This window comes from Ursus arctos, unplaced genomic scaffold, assembly GCF_023065955.2.
Source record: "Ursus arctos isolate Adak ecotype North America unplaced genomic scaffold, UrsArc2.0 scaffold_18, whole genome shotgun sequence".
In the NCBI taxonomy this organism is placed as follows: domain Eukaryota; kingdom Metazoa; phylum Chordata; class Mammalia; order Carnivora; family Ursidae; genus Ursus; species Ursus arctos.
The window spans coordinates 50,889,597-50,909,357 of NW_026622852.1; the positions used below are offsets into that span (position 1 = coordinate 50,889,597).

The following is a 19,761-nucleotide window of genomic DNA, read 5'->3' on the forward strand; positions in this document are numbered from 1 at the left end:
ATATGGTTCAACCTAATATATTCATTTGGTGAGTTATTTTACAAGTATTTATTGGGTCTTACCATTTTTGAGTACTCTGCTATATTGTAGAAATCACATATTTCCAATTTCCTAGGAGAAAAGTCCTAGCATATATAGGATTTCAACAAGTATTTGCTAAATGAATGAATAAATAGATGTTGCAGCAGAAATTAAAATGAGAGGAAAGACATGAGAAGCACTGGAAAAGCCAAATTAATAAGCCTTAGCTGGGGCCTCTGGGTGGCTCAGTTGGTTGCGTCTGCCTATGGCTCAGGTCATGATCTCCGGGTACTGGGATTGAGCCCTGCATCAGGCTTCCTTCTCAGTAGGGAGTCTGCTTCTCCCTCTCCCTCTCCCTCTACCCCTCCCCACTGCTTGTTCTCTCTTTCTCAAATAAATAAATAAAATCTTTAAAGCAATTAATGAGCCTTGGCAATTAATTATAGGACAGAGAGGTGTCAAAAATGACTAAGATTTTAGGAACAAATGATATAACAGAAGAGCTGGAAGCTATTTGAGAGAAAAAGAGAAGTAAAAGAAGAAATAATTTGGAGGGAGTATAAAGCTTTAGGTTTTAGGTATATTGCATTTGAAGTAATAGGGTAATACAAACAGAACTGCCCCTCAACGGGAATTTGAAATGGGATATATGAAAGAGCCCCCAGAAAACTTATGCCTCTTAGCATTGGGCCAAAATAAACCTACATCTGTATGCTAACACTACTCTTTTTTTTTTTTAAGATTTTATTTATTTATTTGACAGAGATAGAGACAGCCAGCGAGAGAGGGAACACAAGCAGGGGAGTGGGAGAGGAAGAAGCAGGCTCCCAGCGGAGGAGCCTGATGTGGGGCTCAATCCCATAACGCCGGGATCACGCCCTGAGCCGAAGGCAGACGCTTAACCACTGTGCCACCCAAGTGCCCCAACACTACTCTAAATCTACCCCTAAAAAGCTTAAAAACAAGCCATTAAGAAGGTCAAAGAAATTTGCAAGTTGATTTAACTCCTGCTACAATAAAGTCCAATTTTCTTTAAAGAAAGACAACAAAGTCCATAGTTCAACATCATAAAATTCACAATGCACATTCTCTAAGAGAAATTTACTAGACATACAAAAAATTAGGAATACGAGAGTCCTAAACAGAAAAATCATAAAAACAAATTTATAAAAGATAGAGAATACAGTATTAGCAGACAAGGACTTTAGCTCTTACACATACATTCAAGAGCACAAAGGAAAACATAATGAGGAGAGAAATAGAAAATATTAAAAGAACCAAACAAATTCTAGAGTTGAGAAAAATGTAATTCCTGAAATGAAAAACTAATTGGATATGTAGGATTAACAGCATATTAGTCACTAAGGAAGAAAACATCAGTGAACTTGAAGACATAGCAATATAAACCGAAACAGAAAGAAAAAGACTTTTTTAGAAAAATGAAGAGCACATGAAGTGATGTGCAGGTTAACAAGAGTTGATAATTAGACAACAATAGGTTGTCCGAGAGAGAATGGAGGAAGAAAAATATTTGAACCAAAAGTATTCCAAAATATTCTGAAAATATTCCACAGATCCAAGATGATCAATGAACCCCAATTAAAAGAAAGAAAGAAAGAAAGAAAACCCTATCAAGGTACATCATAATCAAATTATAGGAAATAATAAGAGAAAATCTTAAAAATACCCAGAGAAAAATGAAAAGACACATTACACATCACAATAATTGATAGAACAAATTTCAGAAAATCAGTAGATATAAAAACTGTGATGAACAACATCATAAGCCAAGGTGATCTAACAGACATTTATAAAACTCTTCATCTGATAATATATGACACTAGCAGCATGTATGTTTACTGCAAGTGTCCTTGGAACATTTATCATGATAGATGACATCTGGATGATAAAATAAGTCTCAATAACTTAAAAGGACTTAAGCCATACAAAGTATATTATCTGACCACAAAGGAATTAACTTAGAAATCAATAAGATAAAAACTCAAATATTTATTATTATAAAAAATATTTATTATTTGAGAGAGAGAGAGCGGGGGGAGGGTCAGATAGAGAGGGAGAAGAGACTCTCAAGCAAATTCTGTGCTGAGCACAGAGCCCAATGGGGGGGGCTCGATCTCATAACCCCAAGATTATGACCTGAGCCGAAATCAAGAGTTGGACACTCAACAGACGGAGCCTCCCAGGTGCCCCAATAACTCAAATATTTAGATACAAAACAACATATTCCTAAACAACCTATGGTTCAAAAAAATCAGAGTGAAATAAAGACTGTTTCAGAGAGATAAATAATGAAAGAACTAATCACCACCAGATTTGCACTGTAAGAAATGATAAAGGAAATTCTGTAGAAAGAAAAATGATAGCAGATGGAAAATTAAATAGAGGAAGAAATAAAGAATGCCAAAAATGGTAAATATATTTGATTTTTTTCTCATTTAAAAATTTTCTTAAAGTTTTATTTGAGATAGAAAGCGAGAGAGAGAGTGCATGAACAAGGGGAGGCACAGAGGGAGAGAGAGGAGGCTCCCTGCGGAGCAGAGAGCCTGACATGGGGCTCAATCCCAGGACCCTGAGACCCAAAGGCAGACACTTAACCAACTGAGCAACCCAGGTGCCCCATCATTTAAAGTTTTTAAAAAGATCACTGACTAGGGTGCCTGAGTGGTGCAGTCGTTAAGCGTCTGCCTTCGGCTCAGGGCGTGATCCCGGCGTTATGGGATTGAGCCCCACATCAGGCTCCTCCGCTGGGAGCCTGCTTCTTCCTCTCCCACTCCCCCTGCTTGTGTTCCCTCTCTCGCTGGCTGTCTCTGTCAAATAAGTAAATAAAATCTTTAAAAAAAAAAATCACTGACTATTTAATGCTATGCTAACCAAAGTATCATTTACTATACACCAATTCATAAAAGTCAAATGTACAGAGTTGGGAAGGAGAATATGTAAGTATATTGTTATAAGACAATTATATTAAATGTGAAGTTGTATTAAAAAGTAAAACAACAGATAGAGGTTAAATCAATAGTGTTATTAAAATAAAATTCTAAACCAAAACAAAACCTCAGCTAATTCAAATGAAGATGAAAGCAGCAGAAAAAGAAAAAGGTACAAACCACAGCCAGGACTAATAGATAACAAATAATAGTATATTTACATCAAACTATGTTAAAAATTGCATTTAACATAAAAATTCAGGGATGCCTAGGTGGCTCAGTCAGTTAAGCATCTGCCTTTGGCTCAGGGAAGCCTGCTTCTCCCTCTGCCTGCTGCTCCCCTCCTGCTTGTTCTCTCTCTCTGACAAATAAATAAATAAAATCTTAAAAAAAAATAATTCAAAACTAAAAATATCAAATGAAAGGTAAAGATTGGCAAACTAAATAAAAAAAAAAAAAGCAGGACCTAAGTAATGCTATTGAAAAAAAAAATCCATTTTAGGGGCACCTGGGTGGCTCAGTTGTTTAAGCATCTGCCTTTGGCTCAGGTCATGATCCCAAGGTCCTGGGACTGAGCCCCACATCAGGCTCCCTACCCGTCAGGAAGCCAGCTTCTCCTTCTCCCTCTGCCTGCCACTTCCCCTGCCTGTGCTCATAATCTCTCTCTCTCAAATAAATAAATAAAATCTAAAAAAAAAAAAAAAGAGAAATTAAAAGAGCAAATTAAAATCAAAGTATAGTAGACCCTTGAACAATGCAGAGGAGGGGGGTTTTGGAGTGCCGACCCCAACACAATTGAAAATCCACACATAACTTTTATGGGGCACCTGGCTGGCTCAGTAGGTGGAACATGTGACTCTTTTTTTTTTTTTTAAAAGATTTTATTTATTTATTCGACAGAGATAGAGACAGCCAGCGAGAGAGGCAACACAAGCAGGGGGAGTGGGAGAGGAAGAAGCAGGCTCATAGCGGAGGAGCCTGATGTGGGGCTCGATCCCATAACGCCGGGATCACGCCCGGAGCCGAAGGCAGACGCTTAACCGCTGTGCCACCCAGGCGCCCCAGGAACATGTGACTCTTGATCTTGGGGTTGTAAGTTCGAGGCCCATGTTGAGTGTAGAGATTACTTAAAGATAAAATCTTAAAAAAAAAATCCATATATAACTTTAGGCTCCCCAAAATTAACTAAGAGCCTACTGTTGACTGGAAAGCCTTACTGATAACATAAAGAGCCGATTAACACATATTTTATATGTATATGTATTATGTACTATATTCTTACAATAAAGTAAGCTAGAGAAAAGCAAATGGTATTAAGAAAATCATTAGGAAGAGAAAATACATTTACAGTACTGTACTATATAACAAAAATTCACAGATAAGTGGACCAGACTGCTCAAACCTGTGTTGTTTAAAAGGCAATTGTAATTATAAAGAAGAAAAACAATAAATATTTGTGGAAATAGATTATAAAAAGATGAATAGTGGTTAAAAAAAAAGTCAATGAAAGTAAAAGCTGTTTATTTGGAAAGATCACTAAGACTAACAAACTCTTAGACTGAAAAAGAAAAAATAAGACAGGAAATATTACCAATATGAGGATAAGAGATCACTAGAGAGCCTATATGGATTAAAAGGATAATGGACTATTATAAGCAATGTTTTGCAATAAATTAGACAAATGAACTTGTAAGACACAAATGATCAAAACTGACTATGAAAAACAGAACACATCAAAAGCCTTTGAAATTGAATTCACAATTTAAAAACTTCCAAAAATGAAAACTCCAGGTCCAGATGGCTTCACTGGTGAATGCTATCAACCTTTCAAGGAAGAAATAATACAATCCTAAAGAAACTTTAAGAAATAGAAAAGAATGAAACACATCCCAACTCAATTTATGAAGTCAGCAATTCCCTGATAACAAAACCACATGAAGACATTAAGAGAAAAGAAAATTAAGTCCCATACTCATTCATAACAAAAGATGCAAAGATCTATAAGGAAATACCAGCAAATTAGAATCCAGCAATGCAAAAGGATAATACATGACCACAAAATACAATTAACCCAGATATACAAGGCTGAACTTACTGTTAGAAAAATCATCCAATGCTATTCACCGTGTTAACAGAATTAATACATATTAGATTAATTAGTGAGGAAAAAAAGCATTTGGCAATCTTCCATACCTATTACTGATAAAAAAATCTCAACAGATTATGAACAGAAGGGAGCTCAGTCAACCTGAAACGGGGCATCTATGAAAAACCAACAGTCAACATCTAATTTATGGTAAAAGATTAAATATTTTTCCCTTAAAACCAGGAACAAGGCAAGGATATCCATTCTTACTAGTTCTATTCAACATTTTACCAGAAGACCTAACCTTGAAATAAAGTACAAAAGCTAAAACAAAACAAACAAAACCCCACCATAATAAAAGGCATATGTATTGGAAAGGAAGAAGTAAAAACTATTTTTGTTTGAAAATGACATGATCATGTACATACAAAATCTTAAGGAATGTATAAAAAAGCTAACAGAACTAATACTTCAATTTAGCAAGACTACAAGGAAACAAGATCAATTTTAAAAACAGCAGTATTTCTGTGCATTAGCAACAAATAATTGGAAAATGAAAAAAATACAATTCTATTTATAATGCATCTCTACACTTGAAATACTCTGGAATAAATTTATTAAGATAAATAAAACGCCTACCAGATAAGAATCATAAAACACTGGAGAGAAACTGAAGCCCTAAATAAATGGGGAAATATACCATAGTCATTGATTGACTCAATATTATTAAAATATAATTCTCCAGACTGGTTGCATAGATTAAATGCAATCCCAATCAAAATGTTAAGTTGCTGCTAAATTTCACATAGAAAGTCCCTAGAATAACCCAAACACTTAAATTTCAGGGGACTCACACTACAGGATTTTAAGACTTACTCTAAAACTGGAATAATCAATAAAAAAGCAAAACAAAACAAAACTGGAATAATCAAGGTAGTAGTGTATTGGAGAAAAATGCCATTGGTCAATGGAACAGAATTTAGAGTCTAGAAATATCTCTATACATATATGGTTGACAGATTTTCAAAAACGTTACAAAAGCAATTCAATGACAAAAGGATAACCATTTCGAGGACACTAAAATAATTTCATATCCATATGAAAGAAAAAACCCTTGAACCCTTACCTTACACTGTAAACAAAAATAACTCAAAATATATCATAGACCTAAATGTAAAAAAGCTAAAGCTATAAAACTCCTAGAAAAAAACTTGGAAAAAAATCTTTGTGACTTTGGAATAGGTGAACATTTCTTGGATAAAACACAAACCACAAAAGAAGAAAATTGGTTAGTTGAAACTTCAACAAAAATTTAAAAGCCACTGTTAGGAAAAGCTACTGGTTCAAGAAAAGAAAAAGGTAGGGGCGCCTGGGTGGCACAGCGGTTAAGCATCTGCCTTCGGCTCAGGGCGTGATCCCGGCATTATGGGATCGAGCCCCACATCAGGCTCTTCTGCTATGAGCCTGCTTCTTCCTCTCCCACTCCCCCTGCTTGTGTTCCCTCTCTCGCTGGCTGTCTCTGTCAAATAAATAAATAAAATCTTAAAAAAAAAAAAAATTAAAAAAAAAAAAAAAGAAAAAGGTAAGCCACAGAATGCAATAAAATACAGCTGAGAAGCACATGAAAAGATGTCTAACATCACATTATTCAGTGAAAAGCAAACTGAAACTACAATGAAGATACCACTATAAATTCACAAAAATGGGGATGCCCAGTGGCTCCGTCAGTTGGGCATCTGCCTTCTGCTCGGGTCGCGATCCTGGGGTCCTGGGATTGAGCCCCATGTTGCGTTGCTTGCTCAGTGGTGAGTCTGGTTCTCCCTCTGCCCCTCCCCCTGCTCATGCTCATTCTCTCTCTTAAATAAATAAACGAAATCTTTAAAAAAAATTTCACAAAAATGGTTGAAATTTAAAAGACTGACAACCAAATGTTGGCAAGGATATAGAGAAACTTTCATACACTGTTGCTGGAAACAAAAAGTGGTACAAATATTCTGAGAAAAAGTCTGGCAGTTTCTAGTAAAACTAAACATATAGCTACCCTATGACCAAGAAAATTCAAAACATATGTCTAAGCAGACTTGTACAAGAATGTTCACGGCTGCTTCATTTATAGTAGTCAAAAATTTAAAACTGCCCAGGTAGTTTTAGGCCTAAAGGAGAAGGCCTAAATAAACTGTGGTATATTCAGACAATGGACTACTACTCAGTAATAAAGAGGAATGAGCTACTTCTGTATGAATCATGGATGAATCTCAGGAACCACATGCTTGGTCAAAGAAGGTTTACACAAAGGAGTACATATTGTATAATTCAAGTTCATGAAAAGGTGAAACTAAGCTAAAGTGAAAATAATAAAAATAGCATTGCTTCTGGGGTAATGGGTACTGGATTGGCTGGACAAAGATATAGAGAGAATTTTCTGGAATGATGCTATGTTGTGTAACTGGTTTGGTTTGAGTTACACAGGTGTATATATTTGTCAAAACTCACCTAATGGAACATATTAGTTCTGTGCACTTCCCTGTATATGAACTTTACATTAAAAAAAAGAAGTGTGTATATGTGTGTATAGTTATTTATATGTATGACGAAGTGTTGAGGGGTAAAATCTATTGATGTCCACCATTTATTTCAAAACACATCACCAAATGAGATAAACAGATGAATGGAAAGAGGAATGGATAAATGGACAAATATACCAAAGCAAATATATCAAAATGTTAGCTACAGAACCTAGCTAATGTACATATGGATATTCACTGTACAGTTCTTTCATATTTAAAATTACCATAATAAAATGGAAAAAATAATCATTTTTTTAAACTAAAAGTTGCAAGAGACTTAAAAATGTTTAGGCATGGGGTGCCTGGGTGGCTCAGTTGGTTAAGCATCCAACTCTTGGTTTCGGCTCAGGTCATGATCTCAGGGTTGTGAGACTGTGCCCTGAGTCAGGCTCAACGTTCAGTGCAGAGTCTGCTGGAGATTCTCTCTCCTTCCATTTCCCTCTGCTCCTCCCCCCACTCACGCTCTCTCTCAAATTAACAAATGAAATATTTAAAAAATGTTCAGGCATATTTGAAAAAGAACCAAATGTTACTTATAGAAATGAAAAATATAATGGCCAAAATTTTTAAAACCTCAATAAACAGCGTTATGTAGTTATATGAATTCATAGAAAAAAACCAAATCACTTAAGAGCAAAATGGACAAAAGATTTGAACACACTCTTCACAAAGAGGAACACAGAATAAGACATGAAAAATTGCTCAACCTACAAGCAATCTCAGAAATAAAAATTAAACCCACAATGAACTACTATTTTATACCCATTAGATTCACATGATATAAAGTAAGACTGCAACAAGTACTGGTGAGAATTAGAGCAAGAGTAACTCTTACACACTGCTAGTGAGTGTAAATTGATACAACCACTTTGTAAAACATTTGGCATTACCTAGTAAAGTTGAAGCTGCTTTATAATCTGACCTCACATTCCACTACAGAAAATCTTATACATGTGTACCAAGTAACTTATAGAAGATTTCACAGTGGCATTGTTTGTAACAATAAAAAAATGGAAACAACCTAAATGTCCATTATCAGTAAAATGGACAAGAAATTTTTTTTTTTAAAGATTTTATTTATTTATTTGACAGAGACAGCCAGCGAGAGAGGGAACACAAGCAGGGGGCGTGGGAGAGGAAGAAGCAGGCTCCCAGCGGAAGAGCCTGATGTGGGGCTCGATCCCAGAACGCTGGGATCACGCCCTGAGCCGAAGGCAGATGCTTAACGACTACGCCACCCAGGCGCCCCAAGAAATTTTTGATATAGAGTCAAACAGTGGAATCCTATAGCACAGTGAAAACAAATGGATGAAAGCTACAGTTGTCATCAACTTGGCTGAATCTCAGGAATATAATAGTAGGTGAAAAAAAGCAGGCTGTAGAAGAATACGTACAAATATGGATCCATCAACATGTTGTGTAGAATATAAATACATGTGGCAAAACTATAAAGAAAAATGAATGATAATTATAAAATTCAGGATTTTAATTTCATTTGAGAGAGAGAGGATTTGGGAGGGGCCAAAAGGTAATGAAAATGTTCTACTTCTTAAACTGGATGGGGAGTATTCAGATGTGCCTTATATGAGTCATCTTTATATGCTGCATAATAATTTGTAAATATTATTTTGGATCTATTCAAATTTTATTTAATACAGTATACTCAATAAAATATAATACATGATTCCTAAATACCTAAAATGGTAAAATTGATCTTTAATAATATTCTTTGCCTACCCGAAAAATCTTGTGCATCCTCATGGTGGCTGAACAAAAGATAAATCTTGTGAGAAGCAAGCGAAGAAACTCATCTCCAAAAAACTGGAGAAATGCTTGATCTGCAAAGAGGAGAAAGATGACAGTAAAAAGATGCTTAAAAGAAAAACTCATTTCAAAGGGGAAGAAAGTTCAGGAAAACCTTCTCAACTTTCCTGCCTTCAACAAATACCTTTACAAATTCAAACAATTTCAACCATATAAAACCATTATAGTATGTTAAGTGTGCAGTTAGATTAGTAGGGTACCTATTGAACGTGAATGGGTCAGTAGCTGGGCAATATCGCGGTTGATTTTTCGAAGATATTCTTGACACTTTTCCCATAGGCCTCTGCGCATGCTTGACAATCCAGAGACAAATAGGAAGGCCATTAGAGGATTGTTCAAAAAGAGAGTGAAGAGGCTACCTCGTTGAGATTGATCTGTAATAACAAACATGTTAAATATATATAGACAACAGTTTTGCAAAAGATAAGAGATGCATTTGAGGAATATTTTTAATATAATGATAATATACAAAATTAAAGTTGTATCATTAAATCATAATTCAATAAAGTAGATTCTGCATGCAACTATAAAAACATCCCAGGTACACTGCTTTCTGCTGAACAAACTTAAGACAAAGGCTAGTAAAATTAAGAAAAATGGAAAAGGAACATATTCCTTTGTCTTTTTCACTCCAACTAACAAATTGTATCCAAATATGGCAAGTACACGGGTGGTTCATGATAGAATTCTCTGATGAGTACTCGAATTGGCAAACTTTTTCATTCCCTTTTGTTAGTTGCTCTTTCTCTGCCTATTCCTTAAATATCAGTATTTTCTTTCTTTGACACCACACATTGCTGATCTCACCTACTCCCATAATTTCAGTTATCATTTATATGTCTACTGATTCCTAGTTCTCTTATCTGCAGCCTAGATTGAGCTCATTAGGTCTAAAACTGCACTGTCCTACTGTAGCTACTGGACACTTAGAATATGACTGATCCAAAGTGAGGTGCACTGTGAAATGTAAAACATATGTAGGACTTCAAAGCCTCACTACAAAAAGAGGCATTAACATTAATTTCACCTGTTAAACTTTTCTTAATATGGCTACTAGAAAATTTAAAATTACGCGTGACTTACATTACCTTTCTATTGGACAGAGTTGCTCTAGACTACAATATTCAACCTAAGTTTCAAAGGTAACCTTACACCCAACATGTCAGAAATTGAAAGCAAATTTTCCCCTCTTTTGTTCTCTACAAATCTGCTTCTTATCCAGTACTATCATTTCTACCAGCATCTTAGCCAGAAACCTGGAAGTTCACCCCTGCCTCCTTCCTCTCCCTTATTCCCTCATATCCAATCCATCACCAAATCCTCGTGGCTCTCTGGGCTTAGTATCTTTTGAAGCCGCCACCATCTCCCTATTTCCATCAATGCTCCTCTCCAATCCATTCTCCACAAGGTTAACGAATGCTTTTCCATGCTACTCTTCCGTTCACAATCTTTTGATGGCACCCCACTGTCCTCCATTTAAATCTCTTCACAAATCCTAAAAGGTTTTTCATGATTCAGTCACACAATCCCACACCCTATCCTTCCACTAGCAGGAAGTACTTTAATTTCTCTAAATGTGCCATAAACTGGGGCACCTGGTTGGCTCAGTGGGTAAAGCACATGACTCTTGATCTTGGGGTTGTGAGTTCAAGCCCCACGTTGAGTGTAAAGATTACATAAAAATAAAATCTTAAAAAAAATGTTCTATAAACTCTCTCATCACAGAGCGCTTATGTCTGGGCTCACATGCTATTCTGCTAGAATACTCCTGTTAACCATGTCTCAGCTCCATATAATTCTATATAACCTTTAACTCCACTTTGACATTTTTTATCCATTTTCTTCACCTGCAAGGGCTGTTTAGGAGTTCCTCTTACGTGTTCCATGTGTTTTCTCCTATGAAACACTAATAGCACCTACAAGAAATGCCTCTTAGGTTGTATCTTTGGCTCTGTGAGGAACATACTGTGTTTGTCTGGTCAGACTGTTATCTCCAGTGCCCAACACAGTACTTGATAAATAAATGCTGAATAAATGTTTGTGGTATGATGATGTAACTCATGGTTCAAGGGAGAACTGGAGACTTTAAATACCAGAGGTGCAGGAACCTAATTAGACATCCCAAATACTTAAGTATCTGCTAGCTTTGTGCCCAGATGGGCCATATTTAAGGGACTAGAGGTCTAAGCTTTCTAGCACAAAAATATGATACTGGACTAAAAAATGTTAAGGACGTATACTACAGCTAAACATGATAATAAGCATTAATAATAATGACCATTAAAAAATGACAGCACATATTGAATACTTACTATATACCCAGAATTATTTAACGAGGAGGTACTATTATTATCTCCATTTGATAGGAAAGAAACTGAGGCACAGAATGGCTATGTAACTTCCCAAGGGCACATAGCTAGTCAGTGGTAGTCGAAATTCAAATTCAATCAGCTTGCCTCCAGAGTCTCTGTTTTTAACCTCTATGCAATAAAGCCTTTCGGAACGAATAATCTTGGTATTAACCGATTAGATCGTGCAATTTTAAATAAAGCTTCATCTTGATAGGACAAATTGACAGCAGAAAGCACTCTTAAGTAATTGGAAGGGGTTACATTTCTCTAGAAATGACAGGAAACAGGTTAACAAAGTCCTCAAAGCAGGAGAATTTTACCGTTGTTTGAAGGTAAGTTCTATCCCTTAGTAATTTGACTTTTGGATACAGGAACTTAATATTTCTACATGTTTTTTCCTGTTAAATAGCAAAACTTACCTTAAAACAACGGTGAAAAGTCTCCAGCTTCTCTCAGGCTTTCAAATGCTGACCATCACTTCCTGTGTCAAACTATGTCAGCAGACACGACTTCGGGCTGGGAAGTAGCAGTAAAATGCCATCTCCCACAGACAGACATCAGCACTATTCACAGTCAGGGAGATAGTGAAACAGTGACAAGTACTGCTAAAACAGGGTTAAGGTTTGTTTAGTTTTTACCTAGCTTAATGACTGGGAGCGAGAATTAGATTTTACATGTTGCTTATCAAGGACAAATTATTAAAGACATAGTCTTTAATTTCTCAGCCATCTGAGAACCAGCCATAACATGGACACACCGTCTCCCTCCTAGCACACTGAAAAGAGGTTCTTTTATTTAAAAAATACAACAAGGTAAAAATGTGAATAAAAGAAACCCTTTAAGTTGTGCCAGTAAGGTTATCCTAACTCTTAGGCACAGGCTGAGAAGTTTTCTAGACCAGAAATCGTATGGTCTTAAAAGATGCCTAAAATATGTAGCTAGATCACAGGAAATCATGCTGTGAGAAGGACGACACGCACACCAAAACCAAACAAAAAAACACCTGCAAAACAAATTTTAAAATTCACAAATCATGAGTTCCCCAACAGTAAGGGACCAAAAATACCTTTTTCTCAGGGACAACATATCATTTCTTTTAAAATTATCTTAAGACCTAATGGTAGCACATTAAAGAACCCTAGTTGTTGGTAAGACTTTTGGATTGACACCTGCCACGTTAAACACTATAAATCCACATGTGATCATTATAGGTGGGGAGACAAAGATCAGTATTATTCAAAATGCTACAGTGTTTATTTGCAACCTCTGGATATAGCAGGTAATGACAACATACCTTGTAAAGCTTTCGGATATGCGGTAGGAGAAAGCAAGCAGACTAGTGGCTGTCCAAATAGGTTTGTGAAATTCTGTAACATATAAGAATTTATAACTTTCATTAAAAATTTGACCAAAGATAGTTACTCGGTAATTTTCCAAAGCACATCATTAGTGTAGATAGGGCCCTTTTACTCATAAGCAGATGCAGAAATATCAGTAACAGCTGAACAGACTGCCATCCATGTTTAACTACCACACATAATAGGCTTTCTTAAAATAGTGAAGTTTACAAAAAAGTAAACTATTGATTTTTAAAATAAAGGCATATACATAGTTGTAGTGTTACAGGGAGAGGTCGTCTGGCTGTCTCCCAAGAGGCCACCCCAATGGGCAATATACACCAATATTTACAAGGGTGGGTTTTCCAAGCTCTAGAATCTGGCTCTTAGCCTCAGAGGCTCTAAAACCTGACTTACTGGGGAGTAATCAGAGAAGCCTGCAACCATTTCTCATTGTGAATCAAATTAACTGCTCACACAGAATGATGTATAAAACCAGAATATCAATATGTTAATTTACAGTGAGAATTAAAGCTGACACTCAAACACAACACTCTTTGCTTGATTAAGGATATCCTTTCTCTAAAGGATGGAAAGACACAGTATGTTCTTAGAGAAAAACCCATTCTAAAGACATCATTATACTAATTTATTGAAATTTGAACAAACCTCAATAAAATGGCCACAGATATTTTTCCTGAAACTGAAAAAAATAATTATAATATGGAAAAAGGAGATTAGCCAGGAAAACTCTGAAAAAGAACAAAGAGAGGGAACTAGATTCGTGAGATACTGAAACATACTTTAAAGCCTCAGTAACTAAAAATAATGTGGCACTGGCATAAGAGTAGGCAGAAGACCAATGGAAGAGGACAAGGAATCCAAAATTAGACCCCAAAACAGACAGGACTTGAGTATATATAATAAAGATGATAGTTCAAACTAGGAAGTAGGAAAATTTGGAGTGCCTGGCTGGCTTAGTTGGAAGAGCATGCAACACTTGATCTCAGGGTCGTGAGTTTGAGTCACGCACTGGGTGTAGGGATTACTTAAAATAAATGAATAAAATAAAAAAATTTTTTTAAAGATTTTATTTATTTATTTGACAGAGAGAGAGACAGCCAGTGAGAGAAGGAACACAAGCAGGGGGAATGGGAGAGGAAGAAGCAGGCTCATAGTGGAGGAGCCTGATGTGGGGCTCGATCCCATAACGCCGGGATCACACCCTGAGCCGAAGGCAGACGCTTAACAACTGCGCCACCCAGGCGCCCCTAAAATAAAATTTTTAAGAAAGTAGGAAAATTTGGTGGCTAGATGGCTATCCAGTAGGAAAAAACTGGATAGCTATTTAGAAAAAAAAAGCTGACTCCATACTTCATACCGCACACTTGGATAATTCCAAACATATAGAGATTTAAATGTAAAAAAAATTAAGCAATAAAACTGCTGAAAGAAAATATAAGAAAATAAGGGTTATTTTTTTTATAACCTAGAAGATTTTCCTAACTATTATAATTAAGATTAATAAACCCCGGGGCGCCTGGCTGGCTCAGTTGGAAGAGCAAGCAAGACTTGATCTTGGGGTCATAAATTAAAGCCCAATGTTGGGTACAGAGATTACTGAAAAATAAACTTAAAAAAAAAGATTAATAAACCCAGTTACAAAATCAAAGGCTTGTGCATAGTAAAATACAGCATAAACTAAATCAAAAGCAAAATGATAAACTGGGAAAAATACCTGCAATGCACATTACAAAGATTAATCTCCTTAATATAGAAAGAGCTTCTCCAAATCTATAAGAAAAAGACCACTGATACAACAGAAAAATGAGTGGAAAATAACAGGAAATTCACAGAAAAGGGAATATAACTGTAAAGATGCTCAACCTCACTGATAATAAGAGAATAAAATCAAAGCTACGTTACAATATCATTTTTTTTTAAAGATTTTATTTATTTATTCGACAGAGATAGAGACAGCCAGCGAAAGAAGGAACACAAGCCGGGGGAGTGGGAGAGGAAGAAGCAGGCTCATAGCGGAAGAGCCTGATGTGGGGCTCGATCCCATAACGCCGGGATCACGCCCTGAGCCAAAGGCAGACGCCCAACCGCTGTGCCACCCAGGCGCCCCTACAATATCATTTTTTAACCTAACAGTGTAGCAAATTTTCCAAAAGTTGAAAATATACACTACTGGCAAGAATGTAGGGAAATTAATACTCATATGTAGATGATAGGAGTATAAATTGGAACAAATTCTTTAGAAGACAATTTGGCAATATCTATATTCCGTTTACACAGGAATTCTACAACCAAAAATTTATACTACCAATATATCCTCAAGCCTGTGAACAACATTAAGCCTTACGTTACTCCTTGCAGCACTGGTAGTAATAGTAAAGACTAGAAACAACCAAACGACCAGCAACAGGGATTGGTAAAATGGTAAAATAAATTCTGGCACAACCATACAGTGGGATACTATGCAGTTATTTAAAAGAAAAAAAAAGAACAAAGAAGTTCTTTAAGAATGGATATGGAAAGAGCTCTCATTTTTTTTTTTTTTTTTTTTGAGAGAGAGAGAGTGGGGTGGCCAGGAGTGGGGGCACAGAGGGGAAAGGGAAAGGGAGAGAATCTTTTTTTTTTTTAAAGATTTTATTTATTTATGTGACAGAGAGACAGCCAGCGAGAGAGGGAACACAGCAGGGGGAGTGGGAGAGGAAGAAGCAGGCTCATAGCGGAAGAGCCTGATGTGGGACTCGATCCCGGATCGCCAGGATCACGCCCTGAGCCGAAGGCAGACGCTTTAACGACTGCGCTACCCAGGCGCCGAAAGGGAGAGAATCTTAAGCAGGCTCCACTCCCAGCATGGAGCCTGATGCAGGACTCAATCTCATGACCCTAAGACCATGACCTGAGGCAAAATCAAGAGTTGGATGCTTAACTGACTGAACCACTCAGGCACCCCTCCAACATTTCTCAGTAAGTGAAAGCAAAGTAAGCTACAGAACAGTCGTATATGGCATGTTATTGCCATTTATATAGCTAAGAAGACTAAAGACTATGTATTTATTTTGGCTTATATATACGTTAAAAAAATTCTAGAAGGATAAGCAAGAAACAGACAACAGTGATTACCCATAGAGAGAGAGTAAGTAACTGAGTGGATTGAGACTGGGAGATATAAAGAGATATCATAATAAGCCTTTTTGAAGTTTTTGATTTTGTGACTTTGTAAATATAATATCAATATAAAAAATTAAACAAGTGAAGTAAATTAGTAATTTCTTGCAATCAAAACAAAGGGAGTAAGTTGAATGATATTAAGGATCATTCTTCAGATAAGGCAGCTTGCGCCATTTATTTACGCTGCAGAGATGGCCTCCTGGATCTTTGGCCATGATGATATTGTTCTTGGATAGCGTGAAAACGCAGATGGCTAACATTTACATCCCAAGGTCTCCTTTTTCTTTGCTTCCCTCGTTGACCAACCTTTCTCTTCTTCTTCTTCTTCTTCTTTTTTTCAATACTGTGTGGACAGAGTTGCCTAACAAGCCTGACTGCAGTCTTTTGAAAGTCCTTCTTACAAGGTTGGCTGTAGGCTGACTTCTGGGGACTCCGATTTGGGGCGGGTTCCCACCATCAGCAGAACTGGTGAGAGCAGCTCACTTTACCTGGACCATGCTAAGCACCTGATTTTCTTCTGGGAGAATGGCATGTTAGTATGTGCCATGCAGAGGGTGCCTACACGATGCTTCCCCAATGAAAACTCTGGGCACCGAGTCCCTAGTGAGCCTCGCTGGTCAACAGTTCACCCGTGTCGTCTCACTTGCTGCCAGAAGAAGTGAGTGCATCCTGTGTGACTTCACTGGTAGAGGCCTCTTGGAAGTTTGTGCCTGCTCTTCTCTGGATTTGATCGCATGTGCCTTTTCCCTTTGAGATTTTGCTCTGTATCCTTTTACTGTGATAAATCTTAGTAGTGAGCGTGATTATATGCTGAGAATCATCAGTCCTCGTGAATCGCTGACCTTGGGGACCTCTTCCTCCTACCAGATTATGTTTAAATATTAGGCTTGGGAAACAGTTTCTTTAAGGATACCTTGCACGTCTCTGTTCCAACACATTCAGTAATTAATTTTATAGCTTACTTCCCATAGGATTATCTTATTTTCTTTATTTTCAAGTTTTTGGGAATGTCTCATAATTGCCTCCATATATGGATTATATGATTTAATGTTATTATGTTTAAGAAGAATTGTGGCTAATGTATGTAAATGGAATATACACTGAAGAAAATTTTTTTAAAGATTTTATTTATTTAAGAGAGAGAGCACGTGTATGAGTGGGCAGAAGGGCAAAGGGAGAGGGAAAGACAGAATACTCAAGCAGACTCCTCACTGAGTGTGGAGCCTGACACAGGGCTCAATTCCAGGACCTGAGATCATGACCTGAGCTGAAACCAAGAGTTGGCTGCTTAACCGACTGAACCATCCAGGTGCCCCAATACACTGAAGAAATCTTAACTTGCTATAGCTCATATAAACACTGCTATTCATTTTTATATATTCATCCCATATCTAACTACTTCGCTGAATTTGTATGCATATTAAGTTTTTCTGTGATTCATTAGGATTTTCTAAATATAAAATTATATCATCTATAATTAAGAATTTCTATTTCTTTTCAATATTTTTTGTTATTTTTTTAAGATCTTCTTTATTTAGGGCACCTGGGTGGCTCAGTCGTTAAGCATCTGCCTTCAGCTCAGGTCATGATCCCAGCATTCTGGGATCGAGCCCTGCATCGGGCTCCCTGCTTAGCAGGAAGCCCGCTTCTCCCTCTCCCACTCCCCCTACTTGCGTTCCCTCTCTCACTGCCTCTCTCTCTGTCAAATAAATAAATAAAATCTTAAAAAAAAAAAGATCTTGTTTATTTATTTGACAGAGGGAGCGCCCAAGCAGGGGGAGTGGCAGGCAGAGGGAGAGAAAGAAGCAGTCTCCCTGCTGAGCAGAGAGCCCAAAAGAGAGCCCAATGCAGGGCTCAATCCCAGGACCCTGGGACCATGATCTGAGCTGAAGACAGATGTTTAAGGGATGAGCCACCCAGGCGGCCCTTCATATTTTCTAGAAGATTTTATTTATTTATTTGACAGAAAGGGAGAGAGCACAAGCGCTGGGAGCAGCAGGCAGAAGGAGAAGCAGGCTCCCCACTGAGCAAGGAGCCCAACGCCTGACTCGATACCAGGACCCTGGGATCATGACCTGAGCCGAAGGCAGATGCTTAACCCACTGAAACACCCAGGCGCCCCTCTTTCTTTTCAGTATTTACACCTTTTACTAGTCTGGACAACCTTTTTCATTGTTTTATTTTGAGAATGTTAAACAACTGGGTCAGGACTAAAATAAGATCAATCACAAGGATGACAGCAGGCACTCTCTTTTTCTTGCTTATTTTAACTAAGAATACTTCCAATGTTTCTCACTCGAAGTCCAAAATGGGTTACTTAATATAGCAGCTTTTCATCATAAGCTGAGTTTTTGTTTGTTTGTTTGTTTTGTTTTTTACTAAGAACGGGTACTGGGGGGACAGCTGGGTCGTGCAGTCGGTTAAGGATCCAACTCTTTGGTGCAGGTTGTGATCTCAGGGTCATAGGAGTGAATCCGGAGTGGGGCTCTGTGCTCAGCATGGAGTCTGCTTGGGTTTCTCTCTTCCTCTCTGTCCACCCCTCCTTCCCACCACACTCTCTCTAAAATAAATATATAAATCTTAAAAAAAAAAATGTGTACTCAGGGCTTAGTTGGTTAAGCGTCCAACTCTTGATTTTGGCTCAGGTCATGATCTCAGGATCCTGGGATTGAGCCCTGAGTAGGGCTCCCCACCCAGCAGGGAGTGCACTTGAGGATTCTCTCCCTAAGCCCCTCCCCCCTACTCGCTCACTCTCTCTAAAATAATGAATAAATCTAAAAAAAAAAAAAGAATGGATACTAAATTTATTTATAAAATAATCATTTTAAAAGAATGGGTACAAAATGTCCCCTGAGTTAAGTATGTGATTTTTCTTATTTATTCTATTGGCATAGTATACAATATTGATTGATTTTCACAAAATTCATGAAAAATTCAGATAAACTCTTTTGTTAGATTATTCTATTAAGCCATTTACTAGTCTATTTACTAGTATTTTATTTTTTTCTAATGTATAATGATAAACCAATCTGGGATAGGGTCTTCTTTTGTGTGTGTTGTGTCTTGAATAGTCATTATCATAATAATTTCTATCATTTACTAAGTGCTAATACTACTTTTCAGGGATTATCCTAGGCTTCATAGATCATAACTTGTAATCTAAACGATACTGTAAGATCAGTATTGCCAACCTATTTTACAAAGAAAGAAAAAGACCATGCACAGAAAAGACCAAGGACATGCTCGAGGTCATACAAGTGCCTTGTGACCTAATTGCTACTGAATGTATAGTTCTGACCTTCATTGCTCTGGAACTGTATATTTGATTCTAAAAGTTTAAAAGTATTTACTGGTGAACTCCAAAGGGCTAGCCTTTCTTGTAGGGGAAAAAGAGATAACTTTGATCATTTCCCTCTTTTTCATACCCTGAATGGGTTTTTC

At 37.1% G+C, this 19,761-nt stretch overlaps 1 protein-coding gene across 6 annotated transcripts in view; it reads right to left on the bottom strand.

Annotated features, from left to right (window-relative positions):
* SCAI (suppressor of cancer cell invasion) overlaps nt 1-19,761 on the bottom strand; it is a 134,664-nt gene that overhangs the window by 9,183 nt on the left and 105,720 nt on the right. For 3 of the 6 annotated variants that reach the window (XM_057313754.1, XM_026513954.4, XM_026513955.4), the window contains 3 exons: nt 13,092-13,164; nt 9,647-9,820; nt 9,360-9,460 (listed from right to left, as the gene is read on the bottom strand). In XM_057313754.1, coding sequence (XP_057169737.1) covers nt 9,360-9,460; nt 9,647-9,820; nt 13,092-13,164 — 348 coding nt within the window. Of the gene's footprint in view, nt 1-9,359; nt 9,461-9,646; nt 9,821-12,216; nt 12,361-13,091; nt 13,165-19,761 lie in introns of those variants that run through there. The other 3 variants (XM_057313755.1, XR_008959987.1, XR_008959986.1) reach the window with 3 other exon arrangements.